Source organism: Cervus canadensis, chromosome 8 (genome assembly GCF_019320065.1).
Source record: "Cervus canadensis isolate Bull #8, Minnesota chromosome 8, ASM1932006v1, whole genome shotgun sequence".
NCBI classification, from domain to species: Eukaryota; Metazoa; Chordata; class Mammalia; order Artiodactyla; family Cervidae; genus Cervus; species Cervus canadensis.
The window spans coordinates 69,084,700-69,098,648 of NC_057393.1; the positions used below are offsets into that span (position 1 = coordinate 69,084,700).

The 13,949-nt window shown below is 37.8% G+C and overlaps 1 protein-coding gene across 6 annotated transcripts in view; it reads left to right on the top strand.

Annotated features, from left to right (window-relative positions):
- HERC4 (HECT and RLD domain containing E3 ubiquitin protein ligase 4) overlaps positions 1-7,643 on the top strand; it is a 126,138-nt gene extending 118,495 nt beyond the window's left edge. For 5 of the 6 annotated variants that reach the window (XM_043476801.1, XM_043476802.1, XM_043476805.1 and 2 more), the window contains 3 exons: positions 2,666-2,849; positions 6,133-6,235; positions 6,973-7,643. In XM_043476801.1, the coding sequence (XP_043332736.1) occupies positions 2,666-2,849; positions 6,133-6,235; positions 6,973-7,181 (496 nt within the window). In that variant the 3' untranslated portion in view covers positions 7,182-7,643. Of the gene's footprint in view, positions 1-2,665; positions 2,850-6,132; positions 6,236-6,972 lie in introns of those variants that run through there. The other variant, XM_043476806.1, reaches the window with a different exon arrangement.
- The last annotated feature ends 6,306 nt before the right edge of the window (positions 7,644-13,949 follow it).

Sequence of the window (13,949 nt, forward strand, 5' to 3'; positions counted from 1 at the left end):
CTATGTGAACCAAGTATGTGGTTCAGTTCCTTTCAGTTGCTCAGTCGTGTCCGACTCTTTGCGACCCCATGGACTGCAGCACACCAGGCCTCCCTGTCCGTCACCAACTCCTGGAGTTTACTCATACTCATGTCCATTGAGTCCGTGATGCCATCCAACCATCTCATCTTCTGTCGTCCCGTTCTCCTCCTGCCCTCAGTCTTTCCCAGCATCAGGGTCTTTTCAAATGAGTCAGCTCTCCGCATCAGGTGGCCAAAGTATTGGAGTTTCAGCTTCAACATCCGTCCTTCCAGTGAACATTCAGGACTGATTTCCTTTAGGATGGACTGGTTGGATCTCCTTGCAGTCGAAGGGACTCTCAAGAGTCTTCTCCAACACCACAGTTCAAAAGCATCAATTCTTTGGCTCTCAGCTTTCTTTATAGTCCAACTCTCACATTCATACATACAAGTATGTGGTATGTAAAAATATTTTTATATATGCAGAGTCTCAGAGAATTTACTTCCAGTGCAATTTTCTCAAGAAGTTACTAGAGGATATGTCCTACCAAAACAAGGAATTGAACCACGAATGAGGGAAAAGGGATCAAAAAAAAATGAGAGGCAAAGAGAAACAGTGGTGTGTACAAGATTTAGAAATAACTATCAATCTGCGTTAGATAAGGAAGATGGAGGGCTCCAGGAGGAATGTCTTCAGGAAAAAAATGCAACCTAGTATATTTGAATGAATCTAAAGCAGATTGACATTTCTGTTGAAGTTGGAGTTGAGATAGCAACCTGAGGGACACAAAAATTCTTCTTTAGAAAAGTAATTGTAAAACACTCCCTAACTTAGTATTTAAAAATATTAACAATGAATATTTAACCCAATATTCAGTATTCAGTTCATCAGATAATTTTTATAATTGTAGATCAAGGTAGTTCAAGGAATAACAGAACTCTGTTGTTGAAGTTTGAAGGTAAATACCAGAAGGAGTGACAGACAGAGTTAACAAATAGTTTTCTTCAAATTGCCAGAGACTTGATCCAGATGATTATAATCCTGATTGTGTTATTTAGAAGCTGTGTAACTTTAGGTTAATATGTTGGTGTCTACATGCCTCAGTCTCTTTTTCTGTAAGGTGAGATGATATATTATACCTACTTCATGGGGTTATTTTGAGGATTAAATGTGGCCATAATTTAAAAATGCTTAGAATAGTACCTAGCACATGTATGTGCTCAGTAAATGTTGGCTGTTAGGACTATTACTATTTGCCATTTTAAAATGTATGTTATTTCTTTGGTAAAAATAAAACTTTTTAATGTGGAAAAATTTTAGGTCTTTCTACTTTTTAAAAAAAATCTTGGTTTTGAAAAGCTTTGACTATGATATAGAAAGATTTTTTTCAGCTTTTCAAGTTCCTATTGTTGCAGTAATTCTTCAAGTTTCTAACAAATATTATTTCACATAGATTATTTAGTTTAGAAGTAATTTAAAGAATTTTGATCTTTTACCACCAGTCCTAGTTGCATAATGAAAGTGTGGAATGCAAAAATGTTAGCACATAAAAACAATTTAGCCTTTTGTACTTAGGAGACTTAACTATTGGTAGTATAAATTTGACTAATAGTTGAGTTATAAAATTATGCCTTATGAAATTACCTGTTTCTTCTTATAAGAACCTTATGCTGATAAGCATATGCTATTGATTTTTCCTTAGGGCCACCAATTTTATTTTATAATGGCCCCCTTTAACCTTTTTTTTTCTCTTTGTAAAGTGAATTTGGAATTATTTTAAAATTTGCTAAAGTGATTATCTGTAGATGACTAAATTTACCAGTATTTGCATTTATAGAATCATCCTTTTTAATTTGGATAACAAGAGTGTAAAATATTGAAATCCTTTAGCACCCATTCTGTTGATTGGTTTAACCAGATAGCTGCATAAAGTGTTTGTGGCCAGCAGAACAAATGGGAGTAAAACTGTATTCTAATTACTGAGTAAAGGGTTTTCTTTTTTCATGACTGTTTCCTTTTGTATCATAACAGGGAGGAAAGCATCAGAAGTGTTCATCTGTATGTGTATTTATATGTATGTACACATACACTTGAAAAGAAACTTCACTTGTAGTCTTTAATGGTTATCCTGAAAGAATACTAAATGCCCCTCTTGGGTTTTTAAATAAATTGCTTCATCAGATTCCTTTGAAACCCAAGGAAAAGCAGACTGTACAAGTACAATCTGTGAAACGGTCCGAATCCCAAAGTGCTCTCTCTCTTTTTAAAAAATCCCCTATTATTTTTTAACTTTATACTTTTTAGGGATGGATCAGAGTGATACATACACATTCTCAATAATTTGTGAATAATTTAAAAATATTTTTGACAGCCGTTTGCATCATCATTCTTCCCATTAGGACATCTTTCACTTAGAAGTAAGCTAAGAATGGCTGTGAATGAGAGGTTGTCTACATGCCTCCTAGATGTACCAGATTTTTATATAGAAAGAATAATAGACTTCTTCATTAAGATTTTGTCCCTTGAATCCTACTCATACTTTCTCGGTTTTGTACTTAAATGGCAAAAAGTACAGTTAACACTCAGAGGTTTAATAAGACTCTAATATGTATTCTCTATAAAAAAATTTTTTATATTTTGTGCCTGTGTGCTTTTTCATTTCTAGACAAGAGTTTGTTGATGCTTATGTGGATTACATATTCAATAAATCAGTGGCTTCCTTATTTGATGCTTTTCATGCGGGCTTTCATAAGGTCTGTGGAGGAAAAGTCCTTCAGCTCTTTCAGCCTAATGAACTACAAGCAATGGTTATTGGAAACACAAATTATGATTGGAAGGAGTTGGAAAAGGTAGGGGAAAACAAATCTATGATATTGTTTAGATGGAAAAGCAAAAGGAAAACAATTTGTTGATGGTTGTGTCTCTGGTATTGATGGTATTCATGTTCATGTAATGTGTATTTGACTATAAGTTTTTAAAAATAATGCTATTGTGCATTAAAACTGGATGCACTGTTGATACGTTCAACACCTGAGAGGTCTCTGAGTCCTTATGCTGGGTGAAAGAAGTCAGTCTCAGAAAATTATATACTGTATGATTCCATTTATATGACAGTGTTGAAAAGCCAGGCACTGTGTTGGACAGGGGCTAGGGATGAGGCGGGACTGTGACTGCGGAGAGCAACGTGAGAGAGTTCTTCAGGGTGGCAGAGTTGCTGAGTGTCCTGCCTGTAGTGGTGGTTTATCTGTATGTGTTGTTTAAAACTTGTAGAACTGTACACACGTAAAAAAATGTCAATTTTACTGTGTAACAATGTAAGGGAAAAATTTTTTAATTAAAAAAAGAATAGGACTTCTGATTAAGAATAGTGGAATAAACATTTTTCTCTGCTCCCTCCCAGAATCTCATTAGAATTACAGTAAAGGACTAAACATAGGACTAACCCCCTCCCCCAAAATACAGTGAGCAAGAGAAAATACAGTTTTGGAAGATGGAAAATAGGTGGATGAGTGACTTAGAACAAAGAAAATTGAATTCTGAGCCTCCAGAGGACTATATTGTCAAGAGGCAGCCTGTCACATTGTAGAATTTGTGAAAGGCACGGGAATTAGCACGTTGTGTTACCAGAGGTACAGGGTTGGGCTGAAAGCAATACAACTGCTTCAAAACTAATTTAAGGAATTACTAGACCTCTCACATCCCCTTTCCTGTCTGGCAAAATAGAACTCTGGAAAGAGGCTCTAGAATCTGGGAAAGCATGTAGAACTGAGGCTGGTACTCAGAAAGCTGGTAGGCAGGCTTGAATCCTCCAGGAAAGAGATTGAAGATTTCTTTTGGGAGGTAAATTAATTTGCTAAAGAGAAGAAAGATGACTTTAAGAATTGTCACACCTGAGATCCTACACAGTTTATCCTTCTTGCCTCATCTTTCATTCCTCCTCTCACTCTGCTTCAGCCTTATTGGCTTCTTCGCTGGGCCTACAACCCTCCAGGAACACTCTAGTCCTGTGGCCTTTCTGTTTTCTGTGCCTAGAATTCTCTTCACCTTGATAATTTCAAATGTTTCTTGTTGTCACTTCCTTTATGTCTTTATATCTTTTCAGAGATCTTCGTTGAATAACCCATTAAAAATTGCATATGTACACACACATACATACCCCCTATCTGCCTTCTCTGTTTTCTTCTCTAAATTTGACTAAATAAAATTTTACCTACTTGTCTTTACTGTCTGCTGCTCCTTCCTCCCCACTCCAGTGTAAGCACTGTAACGGCGGGGTTTTTGTCTCTCTGTTCACTGCTGTCAGGATTTTTGTCTGTTCACTGCTGTGTTCCCAGAGCCTAGAAGGGCATTCAGCAAGTACTGAAAACCTTGTCTGAAGTTATAGAAGCATTCATTCAGTAAGACAGGACACTTTAAAGTATATTTTAGTGTACTTAGTATACTTAGTTTCTCCCACTGATCTGATTCATTATAATTTCACTAATTATGATTTGTGACTTTAAATGTTCTTCATCAGGACTGTGCACATTTCCCCAGTACCATCTTGTGGTTTAAAAAAAGTAAAAAAAAATTAGCCAACCACCTTTCATTTCCCCACTAAGATACTCATAATCTTCAATTCAAACAAGTTAATACTTTAGCTGATTGCTAGAATTCAAGCCATTATCCCCAAATCTGTTTGTAAATTAATAGCAGATATGTTGTCGATTTCTTGAGTTCAGTCATTGAGATAATCATGGCTACAAATAGAGCTCCAAATTCAAGAACCTGAAAATAAATCTTTACTGAGCCTCTACTAGATGCCTAATACTATGCAAGAGATTAGGAAGACAGCAGTAAATAAGCTTGAGACATGGTCTTTCTCCTCTGGTAAGGAGGCTGGACATTAAATAATTGAACTGCGATGAATATAAAGGAAGAGAGTTTAGTGAATGATTCATAAGGTGAAACCTACACAAACAGGGAAAGCCTCTCACTCAATGGGAATCTCTACCAGGTAAGAACTTTGTTCACTGCAATTTCTCCAGGACTCCCGACTTTGACTGAATCTCATTATATATTTATCTAATGAGCCAATGAATGAATTAGGTGACATTTAATCTGAACCTAAAGGATAAGTAAAAATTAATCCAATGAACAAAGAAAGGAGGAGTGTTTGGGAAATATATTTGCTGTTTTGTTGCAAATTACACCAAAACATAGTGGCTTAAAGATGAACATTTGTTGTCTCACATAGTTTCTGTGGGTCAGGAATTCAGAAGTGGTTTAGTCCAGTGATTTTAAACTCGGAGATCTTTCATGAGGTTGCAGTCGAAGTACCAGCTGGTGCTTTTAGTCATCCGAAGATGGCTGAAAGATAGTATTCCCCTTCCAAGATGGCACACTCACACGGCTGTGGACCAAAGGCCTCAGAATCTCAGTTTGAGGAGGAGAGTAGGGTGGTTTGAATGTCTCCATGAAATGGCAGCTAGCTCCCCCTGGGGGTGAGTGATCAAAAAGCTAAAGCCATACAAGTTTTTAAGATCTAGCCTCAGAAGTCATGTATTCTCACATCTGCACTATCCTAATGAGGTCAAGCCTATTCAGTGTTGGGGGCCGGGGGGTGGGGGGGGAGACAAACATGGCCATGAATAGCAGGAGGCAGAGATCTTTGAGGGCCTCTTGGAAACTACCACAGAAAATTGTTAGTGTTGCTCCTAGAACCATTTATGTTTTAAAGAGAAGATGGGATAATACAAAATAATTCGTATGACTTGTGTTCGATATAGGGAAAGAATATTTCATGATTATTACAGATAATTAATTCCGTGTTAAATTTGAATGTCCACTAGCCTTTCATTAATTTTGGTTTATCCTTTAGATATTTACTTTGGAAAATGATATTACCATCACATCATATTCTTTGAATTGGGAGCATGGGAGACATTTCTGCAGATTCATACATATTTTCTTCCCTTTCCTCTGGAACTAATAGTTCCAAGTTGCAAAATACCCAGGAAGTAATAATTAACTGAATTACATGAGTTTCAAACTCTTGGATAGTGTTAATTTTCTGTGCTAAGGAAGCCAGTTGTCAGATTCAAGATAAAACTAATATCCCTTAATATTAATAGAAGTTTATGCTGTTTTTAGAATACAGAATACAAAGGAGAATATTGGGCAGAACATCCTACAATAAAAATGTTCTGGGAAGTATTTCACGAATTACCATTGGAAAAGAAAAAACAATTTTTGTGTAAGTATTTCTAATTCTGTGTTTTATGAGAATGGAGTCTAATTACTGAACTTAGACTAACTGATTCACTTTGTTGGGTTTTTCTGTATTATTCAAAGTCCTGTTTTTAATTTTCAGAGTAATTTTTTAAAATCTACATTCTTTAGATTTTAAAAAGATCTCTGCATTATAACTGTTTTCAGTCTTCAGTTTCCTTTCTTTGCTTCAGTATGAAAACTTTGGTAGTTGGTGTAGAAAATAGAACTTTCCTGTTCCTGAACTTAATGCCTAATCTGTGTCTGTTTTGCATATCATAGGATGACAGGTCATTCTTAAAGCAATTTTAATTTTGGCTTCCAAGTATGAATTAGTTTAGAGATGGCAAGACAAATAGGAAAGGAATTATAATCAAAACTGCATTTTTTTTTTAATAAATAGCTTTAAATGATTACTCTTTTCAAAAAAGAGGGGCTCCCAAAATGTTTTTATTAAGGACAGCAGTCATTCACGTATCAAACATATATTAAGCCTTTCTGTGTGTTGATGTTAAGATGACACTTTTAAAGAAAAAATAATGAGAAAAAAAGACTGGATGTATCTCAGAATCATGCTTCCACAAATTGTTACCTTAGAGCGAATGTTACTGTAAAGCTTTGCTATAAGTGATTGTTTAAGGAACTTGATACTCCATATTGTTGTTTAAAACTTTTATTGTTGATAAAAGTAGTTGGTTCACTCAATGATTCTTTTCTTGGCAGTATTTTTGACAGGTAGTGATCGCATTCCCATTCTTGGTATGAAGAGTCTAATACTAGTCATCCAGTCAACAGGAGGTGGTGAGGAATATCTCCCAGTTTCCCATACCTGTTTTAATCTTCTGGATCTTCCAAAATATACAGACAAAGAAACTCTACGCTCTAAACTGATTCAAGCTATTGATCACAATGAAGGCTTCAGTTTAATATAACTTTGGAGTTACAACTATTCAGTTTACTGCAAAAGCATTAAACTAATTATTTGTGTTTTTGTTGTGGTGATGAATTCAGCAAGGTGATAGAGGTACTATTATAATTCTTACTTGCAAAATGTTCGATGCAATGAGTATTCATGAAAGCCAAAAAATATTAAAAGAAATGAACAAACTGTGTTAATATTAAACACTGTACAGAACCATGGTTTTTTTTTTTTTTGCCATCTTCTAATAAACATACAAGTATTGTGACTACATTGAGGTTTTACTAACATAAATTTTAAGAGTTTGCATATTTCACAAATGATCTGGTGTGTGAGTGCATGAAAATATTGCTTAATTTTTCTTCAATCACGGATGAGAAGCCTTTAACTTTGGCCTGCAATAGTCATTCGATTATTTTTTCATTTTGTAAATAATGTTAAAGTTTTGTAATAAAATAGTTATGTTCTGATACCAGTGCAGTTTCTCTGGTTGTACTTGAACTGAGATTACAAATCTTATTCTGACAATCTATGAAGGCAAAAAATTAGCATGGTGGAAAATATAGTCTTTGCTTTTTTGCTAGAATAATGTTCTTGTGCAAATCTAAATTACGAATAGGATTTACCTGATTAACATATAGTTCTTTCTTTTTATGAGTCTTGAGATATAATTGATAAATGGGAAGTTGTCAGAAAGCTTAATATTTAGTAATGGAAGAACTCTGTCCAGTTGCTGGAAATACAGTCGTTGACTATGAGAACCAATCATTGGGTTAAAGCTTTTAAAACTATTGATGCTGCAGGTTGGTATTTACAGAGAACTTTCAGTGCTTCAGAACCATTTACTTGAATTTTAAGAGACAAATCTTAACAGACAGATCTTTAAGTTTTACGGTGCTGATGCTTAGTTATCTCGTCATTAAATTGTAACAGTGAGTGATGCAACACATGTGACTTTCTGCTATAATGCAAATATTTATTTTTTAAATTTATTTTTTAAATGCCATGAAAACTGTTTAAATAATAAAGGTTTATTGGCCTAATATTTAAACTTTCACTGGTTCTCATATAAGAGTCAAAATTCTTCAAAAACAGTAATATCTAAGGGAAGGTCTCTTAAATTTTGGACAGATAGTTCCCATTCCCATACAAATTTATCTGTTTTATAGAAGCTCCCAAGTCTCCTTACCTGTAATTCTAAAATCCAGAACAACTTGGGGAGGGGGTGGGGGCGCTACATCACTTTGCAGCAAAACCTGACCTCAATTGTTGAGGCTGTTTATGATATTAAATAGGACTAGATGGGACTGTTTGCACATTTGACTGTGGCAGTGTTAGTGTGTTTGTTTTGTGTTTGATCTGGGTGCTGCCGGATCTGTGTGGGGTGCTACACTTTGTGTGCTTTAAAAATTCTTTTAACATTCATAATTCCAAAACGCAAATGAGTCCAGGGGTTTTGGAAAAGGGATTGTGGACATGTACTTTTCACTAGTTTAAGTTAAATTTCTCGTGTTTTTTAATAGGCTTTTAATAAAAGCCTTAATAATTGTCCTTAAAGTGACATTTTTCCCAGTAAAATTCTTCCAGGTATCTGGTATACTGTATATATACTTCCAGGTATACTATTTCCATGCACATCCATTCCTTGAGGCTATTGATTGTTCACATTGAAAACTTAGATGTGTGCCGGGAGCCACACACGAGATCCCACCCATGACAAGGTCATGAGGGAGAAAACCTGACAGGCAAGGCGGATCAGGTTTTCAGGGATTCCGAAAAGCTGCCCCCACCAGTGCTCACCTTGAAGATGATCTCTGTCTTTCTGATGCTTGCTTCAATAGAGTACTCCTTAAGTTCTGTGACACAGGCAGAAGGCCTTCCCTGATCTCTTCTCAAATAAGAATCAATTTAGAACTTTAATAAGTTTCCTGGGTGGTTGGTATTTTATGAGATTATCCAGGGTGAAAGGAGTGTTTTAATTTAAACTCCTTTGCTGGTATTTTAGTTTGTTTGGCAAATGCGTTTATGCCCTTGGTACTAATATGCATGATTGCTCATAATACCCTAATCATAAAATAGCATAAAGAACCTGATCATATAAAGGCCCTAGTAGACATAGAGCCATTCGGGGAGTGACGAAGTCCTATTAGAAAACATAAGAAAAATTATTCTAAAGGTGGTTATTGGGTTGACGTTTGCTTGCTGTGTTTTGCTTGCTGTGTTTTTGCTTTTAATGTGCTAAGGTTGTGTTATAGAAACCATTGTTAATATAGTTAAAGATCTAGAGAAATAAGAGCTTAGCCCTAGTGTGGTAACAATGAGATGGTTGTTATTTGTCAGCCAGGAGTGCTAGACAGAAGCTGCCTCACCAGTCACAGAGTCTGTGTGGGGTAAACTTCTTAAACGCAACTGACAACTTCTGCAGAAGGATTAATTTTTGTGTTAACAAGGTTATACTTCTACTCTGTACTGTTGCCCTGTGAGACCACTACCTTTCAGTTAAGGTCACCATAGAAACAGAAAATAGGTTTACACTCACCTGACCTGCATAAAATGTTAATAGGCCCCAAGGCCAGAAGATAACAAGACCCTCATAAACAAAGAAGTTTGCAGAAAACACCCTGGTTTCGTGAAGGACAAGCTGACGTAATGTTAAACTATCTTGCCCTTAGAAATGTACTAACTTAGGGTATAAAAGCTATGGTAAAAAATAAAGGATTGCCAGACTCTGCCAGACCCTGCTGCAGACACCCTCGTCTGGTCACTCTGTCTCTCTTTTTCTCTGTCTCATCATCCTGAGACTTGGCCCCATCAAGGCTGGTCTCACGTGTCTTCTCTCTCGCCGACGCCGTTCATCCTGAGGGTACCCCCTGGATCCTGCCGAGGCTGGACCCCAGCAGATGTGTGTGTCAGGTTTCTTAGTAACCTCTATTTCCTATGAAGCTTATCTGTAAAATAGCAGCCACTTTGGATTAATACAGGTAGAGTTCATTGAACAGGTGTCTTAACAAGGTCTGACTTGTTATCTGGGAACACAACAGTGCAAGGCATAATTTGGGTAACTCGTATTATTTTCCTCCCTGTTACTGCAGACCTACAGTAGAATTAACAGCAGGGAGATTCATGGGAAAAAATACCACTGAAAAATTTTCAAATTGCTGTTTGCTGCTTTTTAAAAGTAACAAAAATACCAAGCTTTACAGGTTAGAAATGGTTTGGACTTAACAGAAGCAGAAGATACTAAGAAGATATAGCAAGAATACACAGAACTATACAAAAAAAACATCTTAATGACCCAGATAACCACAATGGTGTGATCACTCACCTAGAACCACACATTCTGGAATGTGAAGTGAAGTGGGCCTTAGGACACATCACTATGAACAAAGCTAGTGGAGGTGAATGAATTCCAGTCGAGCTATTTTAAACCCTAAAAGATGATGCTGTGAAAGTGCTGCACTCCATATGCCAGCAAATTTGGAAAACTCAGCCGTGGCCACAGGACTGGAAAAGGTCAGTTTTTCATTTCAATCCCAAAGAAAGGCAATGCCAAAGAACATTCCAACTACTGCACAATTGCACTCCTCTCACACACTAGCAAAGTAATGCTCAAAATTCTCCAAGCCAGGCCTCAACAGAACATGAACCGTGAACTTCAGATGTTCAAGCTGGATTTAGAAAAGGCAGAGGAACCAGAGATCAAATTGCCAATTTGGGTCATCAAAAAAGCAAGAGAGTTCCAGAAAAACAACTACTTCTGCTTTATTGACTATACCATAAGCCTTTGACTGTGTGGATCACAAATAACTGTGGGAAATGTTTAAAGAGATGGGAACACCAGACCAGCTGACCTGCCTCCTGAGAAATCTGTATACAGGTCAGGAAGCAACAGAACTGGACCTGAAACAAGACTGGTTCCAAATCAGGAAAGAAGTACGTCAGGGCTGTATACTGTCACTCTGCTTATTTAATTTATATGCAGAGAACATCATGTGAAATGTTGGGCTGGTTGAAGCACAAGCTGGAATCAAGGTTTCAGGGAGAATTATCAATAACCTCAGATACGCAGATGACACCACCCTTATGGCAGAAAGTGAAGAGGAACTAAAAGAGCCTCTTGATGAAGGTGAAAGAGGAGAGTGAAAAAGCTGGTTTAAAGCTTAACATTCAAAAAATGAAGATCATCGCATCCAGTCCCATCACTTCATGGCAAGTAGATGGGCAAACAGTGGAAACAGTGAGAGACTTCATTTTGGGGGCTCCTAAATGGGCTTCCCTGATGGCTCAGGTTAAAGCGTCTGCCTGCAGTGCAGGAGACCTGGGTTCAGTCCCTGGGTTTGGAAGATCCCCTGGAGAAGGAGATGGCAACCCACTCCAGTATTCCTGCCTGGAGAATACCATCGACGGGGGAGCCTGGTGGGCTACAGTCCACGGGGTTGCAAAGAGTCGGACACGACTGAGTGACTTCACTTTCACTTTTCAAATCACTGCAGATGGTAACTGCAGCCATGAAATTAAAAGACGCTTGCTCCTTGGAAGAAAAGCTATGACCAACTTAGCATATTAAAAAGCAGAAACATTACTTTGCCAAGAAAGGTCCATCCAGTCAAAGCTATGGTTTTTCCAGTAGTCATGTATGGCTGTGAGAGTTGGACCATACAGAAGGCTGAGCGCCAAAGAATTGACGCTTTTGAACTGTGGCGTTGGGGAAGACTCTTGAGAGTTCCTTGGACTGCAAGGAGATCCAGCCAGTCAGTCCAAAAGGAAATCAGTCCTGAATATTCATTGGAAGGACCTGATGCTGAAGCTCCAATACTTTGGCCACCTGATGCGAAGAACTGATTCATTTGAAACAACCCTGATGCTGGGAAAGATTGAAGGCTGGAGAAGGGGACGACAGAGGATGAGATGGTTGGATGGCGTCACTGACTCGATGGACATGAGTTTGAGCAAGCTCTGGGAGTTGGTGATGGACAGGGAGGCCTGGTGTGCTGGTCCATGGGGTCACAGAGTTGGACATGACTGACTTGATAGAAAGTAGGCAAATACTGAGTTCATTAAATTTTAAGGACCATGACTGGCTTAACCTTTGAAATTTGGCGCCCACATTTGTAAGAGTAATTGTGTCTTTAATGCCTTAAGTCAGTAGTAATTTTAACTGATAGCCATTGTTCAGAGAAGGCAGTAGACCCAATACAACAACCTTTAAACTGGCATGAAATAAAACCAAAATGTAAAAAAAAAAACAAAAACAAAAAACCAAAATGTAGTTTTCAAAACTCAGAACCCCAGCCTTTGCACAGGGATTGACTTCTAACGTGTTTCTGCCTGCGTTGTCTAAGATTCTCACTGCATTTAGTTGAACAAGGTCTTATGATGATGTGTAATATGCCTAAGGCAGTCTTCCTCTGCATACGGTGAATTCTCTGAAAGCAAAGGCAAAATGGTCTTGCTCTCAACCTCTTCCTATCCCTAGCCTCTGGGCCGTTCGTTGGCCATCCAAACTCCTTAGGTTAGTTTTGTCCTCCTTTCTCAGTAATTCAGTAGCTCCCTGCTCCCACATTGGTAACATTACTAGGGATAAACTGGGGATTAGTCTGTTTTATGTACTTTTATGTACCTTACTTTCCCTGTTGGGCCAGCCACACTGAATGGAGGGTTAAATGCAGAAGGAACTCACCCTATTCCTTTCACTTCTCAACTCTTACTATACTTTTAAGTCACCTGGGGCTACTTTTTACTATTATGTCAACTCCACCTTTGACCAGTTAGGTGTCATCTCTTAAGAGATTACTTTCCAAAATTCCCCAGGTTATTTTTAATCCCAGTTGGGGGGTGGGAGGGAGGGGTGTCATGAGACCATTTCTCCTAGCATCCTAAGGGTGACTTCATTTGTAAGGAGTGGGAGAGCTTTTGATTAGTCTAGGAGCTGAAACTTGTTTCAAATAAAACTTATCAGATAATGCTTAGCAAGTAGGTGAAGGCAGGTAATTCTTCTGTGCCAGTGAGGAAGATGCTGATTAACAATGTGTATAAAGTCAGGTTTTGCTAGGTCTTCAATTACTTGAAATGACCACATACCCTCCTTATTAAGAACTGCTTTTCTATTTTCTGCATATATAGAATTTCACAGGTACTTTTTCTAGTACAAACAAGATATACAGGGGAAGAGAGTTTTTTGAATTGTTTAGTTCACTTCAAAAAGAGACCTGAAGGCAGCAAACTGCCACATTTGTTCATTACGTCTTTGTAAGGGGCATGTTTCTGCCCTCCTGAATTCTAGATTTCTGGGTCACCTTAACAAAGTTCACACCAAACGTGATCAAGTCATTTTTTGTCTACTCCTTTGGGTCTTGAGTTCACTACAGTTCCACCATTCCCTCATCCCCCTAATCCCAAAGTCCTGGTCCTTTGTCAAGGGTTTCATGTCAACAATTAGCTATTCTTTTAGTTGCTGACTCATATCCAACTCTGCAACCCCACGGACTTCAGCACGCCAGGCTCCTCTCTTGTCCTCTAGTATCTCCCGGAGCGTGCGCAGTCTGCTGCTTGCTCAGATCTCATCCTCTGCCTCCTCCTCCTCTTGCCTTCAACCTTTCCCAGTTATTCTTAGGCAGGGTTAGTAAGGGGGGAAGGCTCCTGGTCTAGAACAGTTGAAACGTTTTGGTGATGTACCAGTTACTACAACCAGCACTTTTAGTACTATTTTAGTATTAATTGTTGCATATAAACTGGAAAAAAATGTAGCATCTAATAGCCCTCAAAGCTGTACAAAAGCTGC